The 21,907-nt window shown below is 30.2% G+C and overlaps 1 protein-coding gene across 2 annotated transcripts; it reads left to right on the top strand.

The window, feature by feature from the left end:
- The first annotated feature begins 1,780 nt into the window (after positions 1-1,780).
- On the top strand, positions 1,781-18,968 carry LOC129918034 (angio-associated migratory cell protein). 2 transcript variants are annotated; one of them, XM_055998341.1, is made up of 5 exons: positions 1,781-1,967; positions 2,049-2,383; positions 17,964-18,155; positions 18,225-18,613; positions 18,680-18,968. In XM_055998341.1, the coding sequence occupies exons 1-5, from the start codon at positions 1,877-1,879 to the stop codon at positions 18,888-18,890; spliced, it is 1,218 nt and encodes a 405-aa protein (XP_055854316.1). In that variant the 5' UTR covers positions 1,781-1,876; the 3' UTR covers positions 18,891-18,968. The 2 variants fall into 2 exon arrangements, with proteins under 2 accessions (XP_055854316.1, XP_055854317.1); XM_055998342.1 differs by having other exon boundaries at positions 1,845-1,967; positions 2,032-2,383.
- The last annotated feature ends 2,939 nt before the right edge of the window (positions 18,969-21,907 follow it).

Here is a 21,907-nt window from a genome sequence, read left to right as displayed (position 1 = left end):
GTAAAACTTTTATTTTTATCTAGCTATAACTTTTGAACCCTGCGTCCCTGATATAAAAAGCACGTGGGCTGGATGCTACACGGAGAAAACATAACTCCAGGGATAACTTTACTTCTAGTTTATTTAATCAGAATAAAGTTAAATATACCAGAAATAAAGTTAAATATACCAGAAGCATAGTCATCCCTGTCCTATTTTTTCTCTGTGTATCTTGTTCTAAGACCATTTTTTACGAAATTGAGTTAGGAATGATGTCTATATAATTTTGGAATGCTCTTTCGCTTGGCGCAAATTACCTACGTAAAACCCGGATAAGTGCCTCTCGCTTAAGTGCCTAACCCGCATAAGTGCCTTTGTTTTTTAGAACCAAAATTTTAAGGATTTTTTCATATAAAACTCATCTTTTAAGTACCTTTCGCTTAACTGCCTTTCCCGCTTAACTACCTTCTATTTTAAATACTTATAATTGAATTTACTTGAAGGAAATTCTTTTAAGTACACATTTGAAACAAGTTTCAGCAGTAAGAAAAACTTCATTTGCTAAAGCGCTTTAAGATTCAAAAATTGTACTAAAAGTAGAAACTAAGTAGTTAGTTATTTTAAACTTTCAAAGTTATTTTGTTTATGAAGATTCTGTTTTTAATAAATCAAACATATTTTTTTTATTTTTAAGTAAATATAGAGATAAGTGCCTATGAGCACTTAAGCGGGTTCTTGTTAGTAACTTACCCGCTTTAGTGCCTAACAAAACGGGGCATTTAAGGTGAGGTACTTATCCGGGTTTTACTGTATTTCATTTCAAGTTACAAGGAACTGTTTTGTTCAAAAGGACACTTTTAAATGGTTTATTATGTCATTTTTGTTCAGTAAATTCTTTTTTGTATTACATTGAAAAATGGGATTTATATTTCATAATTACTATCTTGTCCAATTTCCTCTATGCAAAATGATTTCCTCTTTGATTTTAATTTAAAACTAAATCAAAATAATAGAAACAAAAGTTATGTTTTATGTTTTAAAAACAAATTTATCAAGGCTTTCAGCAAAAAATCAATACCATTCAAAAACTTTCTGATAGAAACAAAAATTTTCAATCTGAACTTTAAAAATTGATTTCCCAACATTTTGAAAAATGGACATAGAACAAGATAGCATGCAGCTGACGAGCAGTAGATAGCTATTCCCTACCTTTTTATAGATGTATAATATAAAGGCGTGAATCATTCATTTTGGCAGCTATCATGTCAAGATGGCTTGACATTTACGGTGAATGTCAAGATGGCTGTTAAAAATAATTTTAAACTGGTAAAAGATTGTGTATTTATTTAACTGCCCAAAATGCTGTCACCAGTGAAATCTTGCTCTAACTTTTCAAACCAGCATTTCAATTTCCGTGTTTTGAGAGGTCTGACTTGTTCAGAAGATTCAAGTAGAAAATAATGAACCACTTGATATCGGCATTCACACAGAAAAGTTTGTTTAACTTTGGCATGTTTATTTTTGATTTTATTTATTTGCTTTTAATTCATATGTTTTCCCTTTTTATAAACTACCTCTGCATTTTTTTCTTTTTCGTGAAATGAATTAAAAGATCCAGTTCATTATTCAGGTCTCCAATGAAAAAGTTATCGCATTTCATTCCGCTTGTCTTAACCAGCGAAGATACAAATTCAATAATTTTGGCAGCACTGATATTATTCAAAAGTTTTCTTCCTGAATGCTGCCACTTGCCATTTTTGAAACGTCAACCAGTTTGGTTTGAGTGACATCTGACATTTTTCATTTCTTTTTCTAGAAATCATCAAAGTCGCGTGCACGTTTTTCTTCATTTCCGATTAAATTTTTAATTTTTACAAAAAAATTAATAAAACTAAAAATGCGTGAGAATACTCCACCACGTATTCAAGATATTGAAGAAGACGATACCGATGATTATTTAGTTGCTGACGATGAAGAATTCGAAGAAGGTAAATAAATTTCTTTCACAATTCAAACACAAATTATTTTATAATTCATTGATGGTTTAATTAGTTTTATTTGCAATTTAGTTACCATCGAAGATCTGGAAGCAATGTTCCAGAATCAGAATTCCGATGATGAAAACAATGCCGACGATGATGGTGAACCTGAATCGCGAACTCCAGTCCAAGATGACGCCATTCTTACTTTAAGTGGCCACGAGGGGTCGGCATTCACGTGTTCAATGCATCCAACAAAAGACTGGGCTGTGACTGGAGGCGAAGATGACAAAGCTATTGTTTGGAATACACAAACTGGAGAGAAAATATACACAGTCGAAGGACACAAGGATTCAGTCATTGAAACACATTTCAGTGCGGATGGAACTTATTTGGCCACTGGCGATATGGCTGGGGAAATTATGGTAAGTTTGGAATATTTTGTTTTAAGTTAAACAAATACATTATTTAGAATTAGGTTATTACATATATTCGGAGCATAAATTCTAATCTAGCACACTTCAATATACAGCTATGGACAAAGAAATAGCACACTTTTGATTTTTCTTACAAAAATTGGATTTGTTTGGGACCTTTTAACTTATATATTATAATTTTTATATCAGGGCATGCATTAGCTTATAGGGATTCATAAAATTAATAATTATAAATTATTTTATTTCAATTCAATTTTTAAAAATTATAATTTCTAGAGAATACCCTTTTTTCTTGTTGACAAAGAAATAGCACACATTCCGAAAATCATAAAAATAATCATTTCTAAGCAAAAATTCTTACAATTTCCTATAAATTCAATACTATAGGCACGGCTGCCACTCGCATAAAAAATTTCCTACCAAAGTTTCCAAAAAAACCTACCAATTCAAAGAAAAACCTACCCAACGAAAATTTTCGATTTTAAAAGAATAAATTCTTGTTTAAAAAAAATAAAATGCACGACTGGGTCGCACGAACTTGCTCTTGGCGTTATAGTTGCTTAAATTTTTAAGAAATAGAAATTTGGAAAAAAAAAAATAAAATTCGTTTAAAAAAATAAAATAAAATCTGAAATTAAATTGCCCTCCAAAACAAGTATGCAGTTTTGATTGATATATAAACGTGCATTTTTAGAAAAAAAATTTCAAAATCATTAGAGCCGTTTTTAAAAAAAAAAAAATTTTTATAAATAATTTTTTGGAAAAAAACTTTTAAAATAAAATTGTAATGCCATTTTGTAGAAATCACTAATCAAGAATGTGAAGTTAGTGTCAACACAAAACATGAAAATGGATGAGTTCAGACACCAACAATGAGGATACTGCGTTTACATACACTACTTAATATTATTACTCTCGGTTTAGATGGGCACATTTGTTTGGCACAAATATTTTGGGTAGATTTGACATAATTACAATTTTTTTTGTCAATTATTAAAAATAAAATTATTTTAGAGAAAGAACTTGGAAAAACCTACCAAATTGACTTCAAACCTACCAACCTACCCAAGGTAAAAAAACCTACCCAGTTTGGTAGGATCCTACCCACTCCGGCAACCGTGACTATAGGTCGTTTCAAATCAGAAGTCCTGACTCAGAGTTTATTTTCTCCCTTCCAATAAAATTGAGAACAAATAAACAAAAAACTCAATTTTATTGGCTCATTGCGACAAATCAACTCAAAAATAACAACAAATCATGCTTGTTTGAATGAAAGAAATGCTAGAGAAAAAAATAAACAAACGAAAAATCTGAATTTGTTTATTAATTATTTCTATGGTGACGACTCCAAAATAATTGAAAAATAAGATATTTACTGCCCAATTATACAAATAAAAAGATGTGAATAGAATTTTAAGTTATGAATTGATATCATATGAACTGGACATTTCTGGTCCATCTTCACCTAGTCCTATAACAATATCTTCGGCAAAGTTATCCCAACTGCCTTCAAATGATATTGTATTGTATTGTCAGCGGATATGGAGTGATGCTTTCTGAGGCTAACCCAGTGAATCTCACAGAGGGATCAATTAATTAAAATAGGGATACCAAGAACTGTTCTTCATTATTTTATCGTAATTTTAGAAAAAGTTCAGCTGCCTCATAAATTCTTCCTTCCAGTAAGCGAATAAGTTTTTTTATTTTTGCTCAATTTTCCATGGGACTTTTGATTTGAAACGACCTATACTAAGTTGGTAACTTGTTAATAGACCACAGTTTTTCAAAGTTCCTTCGCACCTCTTTGGTAAACTTTCAACTAACGTCTGGTATCCACTTTGTGGAGTACGGTAGCACGCTTCTTTTGATTCTGGCCCAAAGATCGTTTGAATTTTTGAATTTTCTTTTCCCACGCGTAACCTTGACATCAATTTATAAATTTTCTATGGGGTTAAGATTGTGAATTTGAGATGGCTAGGTGCAAACATCGATTTTTTCGTCCGAAAACCTATCTTGTACTATTTCTGATGCATGTTTGGGTCATTGTCATGTATGAATATCTTATTAACTGGCGAGAAATATGGTTCCTCGGTATTCTAATTTAATATTAAGACAAAAGAATTTATCAATTCTGCCATCCACCTAACCAATGGGTCCTTACGATGCCAGGAAAATGCGCCCCAGACCATCAAATCCTATCCTCTTAGTTTCATCGTCTTGAGATAATACTTTGGCTTGTCCTTTTAACATTTTAGGCGACGGACAAATGTTTTGTCATCGGTTCCAATGCGGTTAACCTTTATTTCATCACTCCAAAAGACTCTCATTCAAAACTGCATGTTTTTATTCTGATGTTTTTTAGCTTATGTTAGGTGATCTTTCATGTGTCTTTTTATATCATTGGATTTTTCTTGCTTACCTGTCTGTACAACTCAGTATCATTAAGTATCCTTCTTAAAAGTCTGCTTGACACTTTTTTCGCCGAATTCTATATTTACTTCGGACAAAATCGTGCGAGATGACTCAAAAGGCCCATATTTGCGTTTCTTTGTGATCGCTCTATCCACTCGTATGGAAGTTTTGCTGGGAAGAAGTTAACGCAATTTAATTTCAGAGTTTAAATTTCTATTTGCTCTTTCTAAATAAATGGCTTTATCCATCATTTATTCGAAAAATTAAGAGTTTAAGCTAATTGAGAAGGATTTTTCCCTTGACTATGAAGATCAAAAGTAATTCTCCCTTTTTTCGCAATTTAATAATTTGTTCTGCCTATTTTTTTCAAAAATACTAGTTAATTAAATAGTAGAAATAAAATGAATGCATTTTCGTCTACAACTTTTGAACGCGAAATAAAAACTTAACGGTTAAACAAATGTGTGCTATTTCTGTGTCCACTAGCGAAAGAGACAGAAAAAGCATTATATTGCTAGTGCAAATAAATATAAAAAATAACGGTATTTTTAAGATATTTTTGTCTCCATCACTTTATTTCGACAGTATACCAAAAGAAAAAAATTTATAAAAAGCATTCCTAATATCTAAAATTCGATTCGCATGATTTTTTTTCAATAGTGTGCTATTTCTCTGTCCATGGCTGTACATGTTATTCTTAAGTAAAGTCATTCTTTAGTCCTAAAAATGTCCACACATTAGAATGATGCTATATTATTTCAATGGCGTTAGAGTTTGAAATAAGGGTGACTATTGGCGCGTTTTATGTAAAAGAGATGCAATTCTTCATTCAATAAAAACACCCAAATTCTGTTGTATCTTGTTAAATAAAGAAAATAAATGAATTTCGTTATATATTTCGTTTTTTTGTATTGCTGGATTATATATTAAGAATTCTTATTTTACCTTTTTGTTTTGCTTCTTTAATTCCATTAAAAACGCAATTTTTATTTTTATTGTATCGATATATTTCGAGGGCCTTTTTGCCTCATCATCAGGATCTAGTAATAAAAACATGCGTTTAATACTAAAATACATTAATAAATTTATAGTTATACCTACCAAAAATACTAACAATAAATTAATGATTTAATTCGTATCTCTTTTCTTATAAAAATTATACAAATTAAATTTTAACAGACATTTGTTTTGATATAAAATTTTTTTTTTTTTAAACATTAAACAAAGTTTATAGAAGTATTTAAAGTACAAAAATATCTTAAAAATTTTGAATTTAACTGTTTCTTAAATTGGCATCGACTATTAAATTGTAGTATGTATTTGTGTAATCACGTTTATCAATTTTATAATTACAAGCAATTTGTTCATTTTTTATAATTTGGTTTACCTCGTGTATTTGCAACTTAAATTTATTTCTTTCTAACTTTAAAATTTTGCTTCCATCGAAATCAAAAGAATGTCCACTTTCTCTGACATGATCAGCCAAAGCAGCGAAGTTTTTGTTGATTGACCCTTGAATAATTTTATCGCATTCGTTCTTATGTTGGCTCATTCTTGTTCCCATTTTTTGAATTGTTTCACCTATATAAACTTTTTCACAATTATTGCATTTTACCGAGTAAACTAATCCACTATTTTCTGTTTTATTAATTGTTTGTTTAGTATTTAAGAAAAATTTTGATATTGGTTCTGTTGGTTTCATTGCCGGTTTAACATCTGGTACAAAATATTGGCACACTTTAGCTAGGGACTCACTTAGTTTTGGCACATACGTCATTGTTGAATAAATTTGATTATTAATATCTTTTGTTCGATCATTATTATTAGATAAAAAACTGTAGTTGCTCTGGTCAAATCTTTGTGGTGAAATTATTTTGGCTTGCAAATTTTCATTTTTAACTGCTGAAATAAGTTTTTTTATAATGTTTTCTGGATAGTTGTTTTTTCTCAATATGCTTTTTATCCTTATTATGTTTTGATTAAAAAAGGTCTTATGGCTAAAAGAAAATACTTTCCGATACAATAAAAATAAAAATTGCGTTTTTAATGGAATTAAAGAAGCAAAACAAAAAGGTAAAATATGAATTTCGTTACTTCGAAGAAACGAAAGACAGTGTGTAATCGATATTTAGAGAGCAAATCTGTGGGTTTTGCCTAATCCAAAGATAAACTTTTGAAACGGGATCCGGTTTTTAAACAAACATAAAAATCTTCAAGTAACTGTGGATGGGCGAATTGATAATTTGTTATTTAAAAAAAGACTCAAATAAGATTGCAACTCCTGGATATTGAGGTTATGTTGTTCATAAAACCATGAAGATGGCTCGCGAATGTTTCTCGGGAACTTCATATTTTCTTAAGACTTGTTAACATATTACGTTTTCAAAGACACTTATGCAAGGAGTACTTTGTTTACATCCGAGACTGAGCGTACCTTCTAAATTCCATTTAAAATGTTGTACAGTTCCATGGTTAGAGAATAAAAAGTATTAAGAGAGATGCCTCAACATATTTAATAAGCTCAAACATTTCTTCATTTTGCAAAAAGATGAAAAAAAACGCAGTCTATTGAAAACCTTAAACTTTTAGAGACGAGTTTTTGGAGTCCAAGCTTACATTTTTTTATATTACCTATTACATTTAAATCGTATTTAACAAAATATCAAGGCGACAAACCTTTAGCGTTATATATAAAGATAAAAAACTTACTATCACTGTTGTCTAATATTCGTTCGAATTTGAAAACGGAAACGAAAATTGTACGGATTGAAAACCGTTGTTCTGATTAGCATTCGAATTTTTTGTTGAAGAATATTGTTTTCCCGTAGCAAATTTTAACCTGGATTGAAAACGGCAAACATTTGTCGGATTGTAGGAATTCAGAGCAGCTAAAATTTGAAAACTGGATAAAATAGAATTCGAACAGCCGTGAATCACGCATAGTAAAAAAATTATCAACGATTTATTTGTATTCGAAGTAAAAAATGGTCTTAAGGCCCGTAAATTCATAACAAAAAAAAAATTATAAAATTTCAAAAAATCGATTGCCAAAAATTAATTGTTACCGTAGTCTCCAAAATAGCAGAAAGAAGTCCGTTGAGGTATGATCTCGAAGCGAACTTATCGAGTTTAAATCCCAGAGGTATTAAAAAAAATTAATGGCGCTAAATTCTAAACGATTTGGTAAAATGCTTAAGCCATTTAAGTAATTTACTATGTCAAGAAGGGGACTTATTTTTAACCTAGTAAATCATTAAAATGGTTTTAGAATTTTACTAAATCGTTTAAAATATTTCGCCAATAATAATCTTTACACAAAGACATTTCAAAACTTACTTCATAATCTGTATTATTCTAATCGTGGAGGCGATGAAATTGGAGAAAGTTCAAAGAAACAGTACGTAAATGCGTGTGCAGATGGAACTACGATTTATAATAACGAATACAAAAACTTTATTTTAAATGAAACAGTACCAAGAGTTAATTAATTTTATTTCAATAATATGAGCCAATGCAATCGCAAACGATAACAAAATACAAGGTCAAGGTATGTTTTTTTTGCCTGACTTTAACGAACTCCATTCAAATATACACATTTCCTACCAAATTTATAAAATAAAAATTACATTATAAATAAAGGTACCTACTATTGAAATGATATTTTAAAACAATATTTTTAATTTTTTAGTCAGGAAAAATTTTAAAAATGGTCAAGCAAAGACAAGGAATTTTATTTTGAAAAATAGCGGACACCATGCAGTGCCGTTTCGTTTTTTTTGTCTATTTTCATCAAATGGTGTAGATTGTGTTTTTTTACATATACCTATTGAGTGAGAAATAGCACACTATTGAGAAAAATCATGCAATTTCAGATACGTGAAATGCTTTTTATAAAATTTTTTCTTTGGGTATATTGTCGAAATAAAGTGAACGAGTCAATAAAGTCTTAAAAGTAGCGTGATATATTTCCTTTATTAAGTTATTAAGTGCTTTTTAAAAAACGGGCTCAAAAGTTCATTAAACTGCGAAAGAAAGGAAAATTATGTTCGAGATTCACAGTCAAGGGAAAAATCCTTCTCAAATAGCTTAAACTCTAAATTTTTCGAGTAAATCGCGGATAATGCAATTTATTTAGTAAGAGCAAATAAAATTTTAAACTCTGAAAATAAATTACGCAAGCTTCTTCCCCACAAAACTTCCATACGATTGGATAGAGCGATCAGAAAGAAATGCAAATGTGGACATTTTAAGTCATTTCGTACGATTATGGCCAAAGTTAATAAAGAATTCGATGAAAAAAGTGTCAAGCACACTTTTAAGAAGAAGACTTAATGATGCATTTTTGAATTAAAGTCTTTGGAAGTGTTGAAATAAAGGTAAACTGCATTGTACCCAATAGGAAAACATTTTTCCATTACGCTTAGTGTAAAAAGTATTCTCTCAAAACGATGAAACAAAGAGGATGAGATTTGATGGTTTGGAACGCATTTTCCTACCTTGGAAAGGGCCCATTGGTTAGGTGGACGGCAGAATGAATGCATTCTCGCATCTTAATATACTTAAGAATACCATTGAACCATATTTCTCGCAAGTAAATTGGATATTCACGCATGCAATGACCCCAAAAATACATAAAAAATAGAACAAGTTTGGTTTTCGCACGAAAAAAACAATGTTTGCACCTTACCAACTCAAAGTCAGGGTCTTAACATCTATTGAAGATGTCAAGGTTACGATTGTGCAAACGAGTTCAAAAATTCAAACAATCTTTGGGCTGGAATCAGAAAAGGATGGTATCCTACTCCACAAAGTAGATGCCAGACGTTAGTTAAAAGTTTGCCAACGAGAGCCAAAAATCTAAGAAAAATCGTGGTCAACTAACAAAGTATTAACTTGGCTATACTGAATTTATTCTAATTTGTAAGAATTTTTGCTTAGAAATAATTTTTTTTTACGATTTTAGGAATATGTGCTATTTCCTTGTCCACAAGAAAAAAAGGTATTCTCTAAAAATTATAATTTTTAAAAATTTAATTGAAATGAAATACATACTTTCTAGTTATTAATGTTATGAATCCTCATAATCTAATTCATGTCCTGAATTAAAAATTATAATATTCAAGTACATAGGTCCCAAATAAAATCAATTTTTGTAAGAATAATCGAAAGTGTGCTATTTCTTTGTCCATGGCTGTAAATTTAATATTAAAATGCACTTAACAAACTTTCTGTGCACTAAAACTCATTTTTGTTTTGTTCAAAAACGCAAACAAAAATTTCCGTATTCTTTTCCACATCACCCAATGGGGTAGAATACCAGATGCGTTTTTTTTATAGAGGTTTCCCCAGTAGGCCTAATCCTCTTTTTATTATATCACTTGTTACTTAACACTTATCACTATAAACTTGTCACTTAGCACTTATCACTGAACTCATTTACATAAATAATGTTTTTTTTTCCGAATTTCACGATATATTAAAAAAAAAAAAATTTAAACGATTTCAAACCTGATTCAGAAATTTCTATTCAATTTTCCATTCCATTTGGTAGCCAAACGATATGAATATTTTCGTTCAACTCTTAAATATTCTTATTTCTTTCTAGTTTGAAATCGTTTTAAATATTTTCCTCAGCTATTTATTTAGAAAAGATTCTTCCCTTAACCTGAAAACATCAATAAAAAAATAGAAAAAAAAATTATCCACCAAAATAAAGGAAAAGACAAAAAGGTTAAGTAAATAAAACTGCAAAAGAAGTAAATATTTATTTAAAAAAAAACATCGACCCTGAAAATAAACAAAAGAATAATTAAATAAAATATAGTTAATAAATAAATCAATAAACAGATAATCCTATAAAAAAGCAAATTGAAAACAAAATTGCCATTAAGGATTTCCTATCGAATCTCCTCCTAAGCCATCGCTCTAGCTTCCAATATTTGTTCCTCACCCACTGGAGAAACAAATTAAATTTCTGAAAATAAAAAAAAAAAAAACATAGCAATCAAATATCAAATAAAAAAAAAATATTATTGAAAAATTATATGTCAAAATATTTTCTTACCGAAAAATGGACCCTTCGGTGGATTCTGACCACCCTAGTCCTGGAAGCTATAATGTTTTGGCGAGGATAATATATCACGCCTAGATTGGGCTGAAGAAAGGAAGAAAATAAGAACAAAATTTCAAAATATAAAAAATAATATATATGTCAGCTTACCAGCACGTGTGGTCCATCCCCAATCAATTCGACGGGTTGGACTGGTTCTTGGACATTGGTAATTTGTTGCTAAACATTAAAATATTAAAAATTTAATATATTTTTAACAAAAAATTCAATTTTTCATTTAGCTTACCAAATTATTTGTCCTCCTAAACCAATGGCGCGGATTTGACCACTGCATGCCGGCGAACTAATAAAAAATATTAAAATATTATAATTTATGGTTTTAACAATCAATTAAATTAAAACTTACGTTTCTAAAAAATGCTCTTTCGGTTAAATTATCCATTTTCAATTTCTCTTCTTCTATTTTTTCTTTTTCGATTTTAATTTTTTGTTATCGATTTTTTTTTTTTTTTCGAATCTTTCGATTTCAAATTTTCAAGTCGATGACACTGAAAATATTCATCAAAAGCGCTACTTATATTCAACTGCTGACCATAAGTGGCTGTGAATTATAAAAATAGAAAAAATTGAATATCGAACCAAAATCGATATTCAAAAAATAGGTTTGGGTCTTTACTAAACAAAATTATCGATATATTTTTTTGGTAATTGATTTCGTATGGAGGTTTCGATTAAAGAATTGTTGAACTGCCTCAAGAGTTAACTGTAAAAGAAATATTGGCAAATAGTTAAGAGACATCAAATGCACTTTTCCCATTTAGCATGACTTTCGTTGAGTTAGGAGCAAAATTGCAATGGCATTGCATCAGAAATGGTAAAAATGCATTCGCTGCACTTTTTTTCAAAAATGTTCAAAACAGCGTAACGGTAATTCTTTCGTTGAGTTAAGAGAGTAAATGCAATGGCGTTGCATCAGAAATGGTAAAAATGCATCAAATGCACTTTTTTTCAATAATGTTCATAACAGCTTAACGGTAATTCTTTCATTGAATTAGGAGCAAAAATGCAATGGCGTTGCATTAGAAATGGTAAAAATGCATTAGATGCACTTTTTTTTCAAAAATGTTCAAAACAGCTCAACGGTAATTCTTTCGTTGAGTTAGGAGCAAAAATGCAATGGCGTTGCATCAGAAATGGTAAAAATGCATCAAATGCACTTTTTTTCAAAAATGTTCAAAACAGCTCAACGGTAATTCTTTCGTTGAGTTAGGAGCAAAAATGCAATGGCGTTGCATCAGAAATGGTAAAAATGCATCAAATGCACTTTTTTTCAATAATGTTCTTAACAGCTTAACGGTAATTCTTTCGTTGAGTTAGGAGCAAAAATGCAATGGCGTTGCATCAGAAATGGTAAAAATGCATCAAATGCACTTTTTTTCAAAAATGTTCAAAACAGCTCAACGGTAATTCTTTCGTTGAGTTAGGAGCAAAAATGCAATGGCGTTGCATCAGAAATGGTTAAAATGCATCAAATGCACTTTTTTTCAAAAATGTTCAAAACAGCTCAACGGTAATTCTTTCGTTGAGTTAGGAGCAAAAATGCAATGGCGTTGCATCAGAAATGGTAAAAATGCATCAAATGCACTTTTTTTCAAAAATGTTCAAAACAGCTCAACGGTAATTCTTTCGTTGAATTAGGAGCAAAATGCAATGGCGTTGCATCAGAAATGGTAAAAATGCATTAGATGCACTTTTTTTTTCAAAAATGTTCAAAACAGCTCAACGGTAATGCTTTCGTTGAGTTAAGACCAAAAATGCAATGGCGTTGCATCGGAAATGGTAAAAATGCATTAGATGCACTTTTTTTTTTAAATGTTCAAAACAGCTTAACGGTAATTCTTTCGTTGAGTTAGGAGCAAAATTGCAATGGCATTGCATCAGAAATGGTAAAAATGCATTAGATGCACTTTCTTTTTTAAATGTTCAAAACAGCTTCGGTAATGGTATGATCTCGAAGCGAACTTATCGAGTTTAAATCCCAGAGGTATTAAAAAAAATTAATGGCGCAAAATTCTAAACGATTTGGTAAAATGCTTAAGCCATTTAAGTAATTTACTATGTCAAGAAGGGGACTTATTTTTAACCTAGTAAATCATTAAAATGGTTTTAGAATTTTACTAAATCGTTTAAAATATTTCGCCAATAATAATCTTTACACAAAGACATTTTAAAACTTACTTCATAATCTGTATTATTCTAATCGTGGAGGCGATGAAATTGGAGAAAGTTCTAAGAAACAGTACGTAAATGCGTGTGCAGATGCAACTACGATTTATAATAACGAATACAAAAACTTTATTTTAAATAAAACAATACCAAGAGTTAATTAATTTTATTTCAATAATATGAGCCAATGCAATCGCAAACGATAACAAAATACAAGGTCAAGGTATGTTTTTTTTGCCTGACTTTAACGAACTCCATTCAAATATACACATTTCCTACCAAATTTATACAATAAAAATTACATTATAAATAAAGGTACCTACTATTGAAATAATATTTTTAATTTTTTAGTCAGGAAAAATTTTAAAAATGGTCAACCAAAGACAAGGAATTTTATTTTGAAAAATAGCGGACACTATGCAGTGCCTAGACATTTTTGCGCCAAAATAGAGGTTACTGTTTTTATTTATGTATATATTCACATAATTGTAATGCATACAAAATCGGGAAGGCATTTGTTGATATGTGCATGGAAAGAGGAAAATTAGATTAAAGTTAAGGTTTATGCGAGATTATATTTAACTCAAGCACCGACTCCGTTTTCTGTTATCGAATTATCTGGATAAAAAAAAAAATTTCATCTAGGAAAATATTTTCCTCCTAAAATGGGAATGGTTACCAGTACGTTTATATACAATGATGTATATAGCCGGAGTGCCTTAGGATTGATCTGGCAACATTGCTAGTCTTAAATCATTTGGAATTTTGTTTTTGCTCTAAAATAATAGGGTATTTATATAATCGCTTGTAGAGGTCCAAATGGCTCGCGATTCGAAAGTCGAATACAAAACTAGAACGGCCACCTCGTTTATGAGGAATAAGAGATAGACCTTCTACTATGTTATGTTATTTTTATATAAAACCATTAGTAAAAAAGTGGCTTGCAATAAAGTTATAGGAAATAAAAAAGTTATGGTTCGATTCGAAATAATGACAGTCATGAAAACATAAAGCATTTGACTCATCATTCATCAAAAGAGGCTTATTACACAATTTGATGAGAACTGCATTTACTGTCATTTTGTTGAATTAATTTAATTTTATTAGATTGTGAAGATTTTTGCTGATAAGAAATTTAACTGTAAAATAGTTTAACAACAAACGTTTATGTGTACTTTTCCATCTGCATTGTTTTGTAAATAAACGTTCTTATTTTAAACTTCAGTGTTTAAGCTTCCTATCAACAAAACGAGTTAAATCTTTTACAAACCGGTAGTTAGGCATTCTGTTTACATAATTTATATTAAAGGTTTTAATAAAATAACTGGTGTTGTTGTTTATAGGCGAGATTTAAATCTATTTCCCTAATATTGGTACTATCATCACGCTCCTTTTAGGCAATAGACTCTTTTTATGTTATGCCACTTTTATGTTTAATTTTTTTTAACTTTATTCGAGCAGAGAGTTAATATATTTTGTTCATCTTGTTATGCACATCATCTTACTGATAAAACCAAATCAATTAATGTTTGGTGTTTTTTTTTAAAGATGAAGTGCAAGAATAAATGTTTTTAATTTGCAACAGCGGTCTACAAATTTCCTTTCTAGACAGCTTACTTACGAAAACTACATTTTATCAAATAAATATCAACTTAATACAATTAAAAGCAATATTGTGGCAGCGTTCATTATTTGAAACTTATTTTCTTAATAAATAAGTTTTGCTAGGAAAAACTGCCAATAAAATCGTTTCTAATTTGCAACAACCGTCTGCCAAAACTTTACCAGATGGTTTACATACAGGAACTACATTAAAAAAAAAAAAACAAAGCGAGTCTTCAGTTTTTGAGATAGATAAAGATATCTAAAGAAATTGATATCAGGTCCCAAAAGAATCGTATAGCCATTTTCTGCGAACACTGAAAAAATGAACAGACACAATTAACACGCTGAACTTGAAGGAATATTTTCAAAATGAATTTGAAAAAAAAAATTAGTCTCGATTTAGAAATATCCGATCCGAAGGAAAGCTTGAGCTCATACAATGACTACTTTTTTATTGAAGTTATATTTTTTTTTTCAAAAATAACGCATTTGTAATTTTTAATCTGTATGTTCATATATTGTAACTAAATTTGGGCAACATTTATCAATTGAGGCTTATTTACATCAATAAATAAGTTTTATAAAAAAGTTGCCAAGATAAACGTTTCTAATTTGCAACAACCGCCTGCCAAAACTTTACCAGATGGTTTACATACAGAAACTACAAACATCATAACAATTCCTATAAAGCAGTGCAAATTTCACTGTCCACAAGAATCGTACAGTCTATTTCTACTTTTCGGTCCATGTGAACAAAATGGTTCAATATAATATGAACATAGCTAATTTATTGAAAATTTTGAAAATAACAAATGCAATTTTTTGCTTCGAAAAGAGGTGTAATATTAAACTCTTCACCGTTGATCAACAATTTTTGTTATTTGATATAATTAAAATTAAAATTCCAGAAACCAGACTTTTGTTACTTACTGTTAAATTAAATATGAATTCGAACAAAAAATAAAAATATTTCGTCAGGCTGGAGAAAAATCACCTACCTAAGCGAACCATGTATCATATAAAACTGTTAATCAAACATAGAACACGGAAAAAAACTGTTTTTTTTTTTTTTTAATTTCATGACTTGAATAAAGGGTATCCCATAACTTTTAAGGGTAGCATATCGTCCCGTTTCTGCCTGAACCACGTATTTACAAAAAAAATTTTGATCATTCCTTAAAATAAATATACATTTTTCTCAAAATTAAAAATATGAATTGAACAAAGGGAAATTAAGTTATGTTTTAGACATATTAATTGAATTATTTCTACACTTAAACCCTTGCAGCTATTCTATCTGTAAGTTTTAGAGCAATGTTTAACAGAAAAAAAAATCTTTTAAAAAAATGTACTTACGAGGTTCAAGCAGAAACGGGACGATATATTAATTGAGGCTTATTCACTTTAATAGATAAGTTTTGTAAAAATGCTGCCAAGAAAAACGTTTCTAATTTGCAACAACCGTCTGCCAAAACTTTACCAGATGGTTTACATACAGAAACTACAATACAATTAAATTTATTGTTCCTCTGACTAAATTATAAAGCACACTTTTTAAACAAAGTTGAGCATACATTTTATAGACATAAATAACTTTAAAAATCAAGAAATGCGTTCCAATGAAATTAGTTAAGATTCAAATACTTCGTGAAGTCCAATACGACACACCTATTGATCTTAAAGGTCGTTGATGTATCTTAATGAGAAATTGGACCCTGGTAAAAGAAAGTTTCTTCAAACTCGAAGTTTTTCTGTAATGAAATTAAGCAAGAAACTAAGTTTTTTTAATTGATACCAGATGTTTATACATATAAATAATTATTAAAAAACGTTTTTCCATAAATTAAGAATAAAAATTATGGCAGCATTTATTAGTTGAAGCTTATTTGCCTTAAAAGATAAGTTTTATTAAATAAGTTGCCAAGAAAAACGTTTCTAATTTGCAACAACCATCTGCTAAAACTTTACCAGATGGTTTACATACAGAAACTACAATACACATTACACACTGAACGAATTTTGCTTTAGTGCAACTATAAAGCAGACTTTTTAACTAACATTAAAGAAAACTTGTTTGCCTAGGCGCTATTTCTCATTAATTTACGTTAAGTACTTCAGAAATTAATGGGTGATACAAATTCTTGATGAAGTCCAATACCAATAACCTATTGATATTTAAAGTCCTTGATTCAAAATATTAGACTAGGAATTGTTTTATAGACAGCTTACTTTCGAAAACGACACTTTCACGGCTGCTCTGATTTCCATTCGAATTCTGTTTTCTCCCGTTTTCGAATTTTAGCTGTTCCGAATTCCGTATTCGAACACATTTTGCGGATTCATAGCTGTTTTGAAAAGCGAACAGGTCTACAATGCGACAAATTTTTGCCGTTTTCAATCCTAGCAATTTGCTACCGGAAAACAAAAAAGTCGAATGGAAATCAAACCAACCGTTTTCAATCCGTACGGATTCAATTTTCGTTTTCAAATTTTAAACGAATATTAGAACAGCCGTGTTTGACATCAATTTAAATAATTAAAAAAAAAATAAATGGCAGATTTTATTAGTTCATGCTTATTTGATTTAATAAATAAGTTAAAAAAATATTGCCAATAAAAAATGTTTCTAATTTGCAACAACCGTCTGCCAAAACTTTACCAGATGGTTTACATACAGAATCTACAAAACATTTAAAAATGCCTGTCTTCAAAAAATGGTTTAAAAAAAAAACATTCTTAAAATTGCCAAATAAATCTTAAAAATTCTTTTTTTTTTACAATATTTTTGTAGGTACAAAAGCTATTGAAAAAAAAAAAAAAAATAGTTATAATTTATCTGCTTTTTATTAAATCCGGCAGTTTAAACAACAGCTTTTCTTTTTTTCATAGATAAGTTGGTGAAAAATTTGCCAAGAAAAATGTTTCTAATTTGCTAACTGTCTAACAAAATTTTACTAGACCGTTTATATAAAGAAACAACAATTAAAAATGCACAATAACGTGCATAGATCGTTGCATTTTCAAAGTTGAGGTTTGTAGCTTTGGAATAAGTCGCGTGAACTTCAACTTATTTTCTAAACAATTATCCTTTATTTGTTTAGGTTGACCATTAAGTTTGCCACTCTACAATTTGTCTTTTCGTTAAGTTTCTGTCAGGGATCATTGAATTCAAGGAGTTGTTCTCCACCAACCCCCAATAAATTAAATATTTTTTCATCTATAAAATACATTTTAATTCGTATTTTATCTTTTTAGATCTTCAAAATAACAGATGAAGTAACAAAAGTCTGGGACTATTCTATGGGTGATATGTGCTGGATGAAATGGCATCGAGCTGCAAATGTTCTCATAGCTGGAAGTGAAGCTGGTGAAATTTACATCTGGAGAATACCATCGGGAGATTGTAAAATTCTCCCTGGCAACGGAGTGAAATGTGAATCTGCTGAGGTAACTTTCAAAAACACCATCATTTCAAATCGAATGCAATTTAAATCTATGTTTCTAACTAATTTTCAGATAACCGGTGATGGGAAAAAACTTTTAGCTGGCTATGGTAATGGATGTGTCAAACTATGGGACATTAAATCAAATTCCATAATTATGGAAGTTGAATTAAATCATCCAATGGCACACAAAGACAATGTCTCTACAGTTTCTTGTGATCGTGAAAATCCAGTCTATATGACTGGAGGTGAAGATGGTAAACTTTTGTTCCTCACCAACAGCGGGCCAGTTGGTTCGGTTGAAGCTGGTGGTCCAGTTGAATGTGTGGCATTTTCACCATCACCGGAATTCAAAGTTGCAGCTAGTGGAACTCTTCAGGGACAAATTGCGATATGGGATTATCAAAAGTATTCCATGCGTACTCAATGTGAACATCCAGAAATTGATGATGGAGTGACGACGTAAGTTTTTAAAAAACAATAACAACATTAAAAATTTTATATGATAAAATTGTTTTCTTTTTTTAGAATGAAATGGATTTCGGACCACACTTTGCTTGTGGGGACAATTCAGGGACACATCTTTGGTTATGATGCGAGAAATGGAAGCCGAATATTTACTCTATCCGGTCATATGGGTGATATTTATTCAATGCAGTATAATGCCCGAGAAGGAACTGTGATGTCGGTTTCAGAAGATAACACGGCAAAGATTTTCAAATGTCCCAATTTGGAATAATTTTTTTAAGTTTATTTTTCTGTCAAAATACTTTTAAATTATTTCTTCTTTGTTTTTTTTTTTCTTGTATATAATAGTTATATAGATTTAGTTTTATATAAATAAAAATTCGTTTTTGTAATAGCCTAGAACAAGTTTTATGTTTGTTCTTAAAGACTCGGATTTCTAGGGTCAGGATTTTTCGATTTGTTTGTTACATTAAGTTTAACCTAACAATGAAAGCCGGAATCAATGTAAGAGTTCCGCTTTTGTTTGCCAATCTTCAATTATGAATTGCTTTTTAAGTGTTTTTATTTCGGTCTTATCTTTCTCATGGTACTGTTGTTATCAAAATATACACAATGCCGTTGTCTGGTGAGGTTATCTGGTTTAAATGGAAATGGCATAAAATTGACTGACCTGGTTTTTTCTTTTCTACTATCATACGCTCATATATTTATTGATTATAGATAAAATTACATTTCCAAAGCTCCGCCACACATTTTTATTAAATAATAAAATAATCTTTTGTTTACATTGATTAATATGCGGAAATTTTTTTGAAATTTTCTTTTACCACATGGCTTGAAGAGGATATAAATAAATATATGCGCAGGCTCGGAAGTCATTGATGATGTCTGTCTCACTTCCCTAAATAACTTTTTTTGAATATTTATTTTTACTCAAACTGGCGTAAAAGCAGAAGCAAAAAAAGGTGTATTAACACTTGTGGTTTGCCGCATTTAAGAGAATTGGTTGGTGGTTGGTATTTGTATGCAGCGAATCTCTGCAGAATAGAAGAAAACAATACCAGGAGTGGATTTAACGTTTGAAAGCTGAAAGGGAAACTTTTTTTTAAATAATTTGAAGAATGTTTAAATTGAATTCAAGATGTGAACAGAACATTTTAAATCTCAGTAAAAAATTAATAGAGAAGAAGTTCGTTCAAAATTTGCTGTAGCGAAAGTAGTTTTAAGTAAAATGAAAATGGCATTCAAAGCTTGGTATAAGTGCCTCTCTAATAATACATATCAAAAGTCGCGCCTCGAAGTGGAATCTGCAAGCAGGAAGCGAAGTAGAAGTGAGTATAAATTCAAGCAAAGAATACAGAAAACCTTTATAGGGATGACATTTCTACCCCGAAAGCTGATGATATTCAAGAGCTATGACAAAACACGAACGAAGTGCAACCATTTTGAAAATAGCCGCTCAAAAAAGAAGAATTGGTAAAATGATTTGTTTGCCAAAACGCAAAGTTCATTAATAGTGCTCAAGGTCAATTTCTTGTTATGTACGACGAAATTCTTCACTGCTGAAATTTTGTACTCCTAAACCGGAAAAGTTGCTGGGGCAGACGAAAAATATGGAAGGCATCGGCTCTAGATGGCCCATAATTTTGTCTACAAACTTATACGAGATGGTTTCATTTAATGGTCATCGATAGCATATTTTGATATCAATTTGTGTTAAGTTGTTTAGGTTTAATTGGTCACTGTGGTGTATGTGTAATATTTTGTACATATATAGAAATTGTTTTGTATTTATGACGGAAATCAGAGTTCGGTGTAAATGTTAAAGTAACTGAACCATTTAAAAATTTAACGAGTCGGCTCGGTCATTATATGGGTGTTTCTGTGAGAGTTCAAGTCGAGAGTCCAACATCAAAAAACTTCCGGGGAATTTCTTGGGATATTTGAAACTTGCATCAATTCATAAAGAACCTTAAAATCAGCTTGTCTTTTGAGCATTTTCGTTGAGAGTTTTTGCTTTGCTTTGCATAATTTTCATGAAAACACAGCTTATGATTCTGTTGACGAATAAAATCGTTTCACGAAAAAAAGCAGTGACTATGCCGTTTTCAAATTATTCAACCATATAATATGTAGATCTTCAATCGGTGATAGCAAAAAATGTCTGGGAACTCATTCCGTAATACGATTATCGCCAACCGATATCGTTATAACTATAATTAAGAAAAAACAATTTCAGATTGCTCTTATCACAGTTAATAGCTTGTACTTGAAGTAATTTAATGTGAGATATCATCATAAAAGGCACGCGTATGTTGTCATTGGAAAACCCCTTTTAATCAAAATTGTTGACCGAATTCCTGGTTTTACCCTTCAGTTTATAGACAGAGTATTGTTTTTTTTTTTTTTTTTGACATGAACATTGCTCATGATCTTTTCGTTATCATTTCGAAAGTTTGTGATAAAACTAAGATTCAATCATGAGTAGGTGGAAATAGTCAAGGTCAATACATTTCTAAAAATAAAGAAACTACATCATCGAGTGCCTAAGAAATACAAAATTATATCTACTTCTATTTACAAAAGTATAATTTTTTCTCAGACTGTTAAGTCTGAGGACACCCCACATTTCAACCGATTTGAAGACGGATACAGTGCAGTATTATTCTTCAAAGAAACTTTTTCACTTATATTCAGCTATTAATAAAGCCACACGTAGGCCCTAGTCTCATAACAAATCTCAAAAGTAAGTAAAAGTACGGCATATATTATGATCTATGACCAAATTTCTTCAAAATAAATTTTCTACACTTGCGGTTGAAAAAAAGCCAAAAGGGAAATTTTTGGGGGGACTTTGAACATGATATTGAAAGTGAAATTATGTGGCGATATAAATTATAATATACCTACAAATTCATGAATTAATTTTTCTGATAATAGTTCCTATCTTTTCTTAACAATATACTCATTTATTTGTTGAATTGCCGAGTCTTAAGGAAACTAAGACCCAGAAAGAAATTTTAAAAAGAGTGCAGACTTTTTATTATACCTTTAAAAAACATCGAAATGTTTATTCACTTGCACCATCCATCAAAGAATAGATAAACTATACTCACAGAAACTAACTACACTTAGGATAGCAAAAAAAGGGATCAAATAAATTTTTAGGTACCTACCTATATAAAAAAAAAAACAAAAATTGCAATGGATAAAATATTTGTTCTTCAAAGTCTCATGCTCTCATTTTAAAGCTTGAATTTTTTATTTTGAATTGTTGGTAAAAAACAT

This window comes from Episyrphus balteatus, chromosome 4 (genome assembly GCF_945859705.1).
Source record: "Episyrphus balteatus chromosome 4, idEpiBalt1.1, whole genome shotgun sequence".
Lineage (NCBI taxonomy): Eukaryota > Metazoa > Arthropoda > Insecta > Diptera > Syrphidae > Episyrphus > Episyrphus balteatus.
This window is presented reverse-complemented; position numbering and strand designations above follow the sequence as displayed.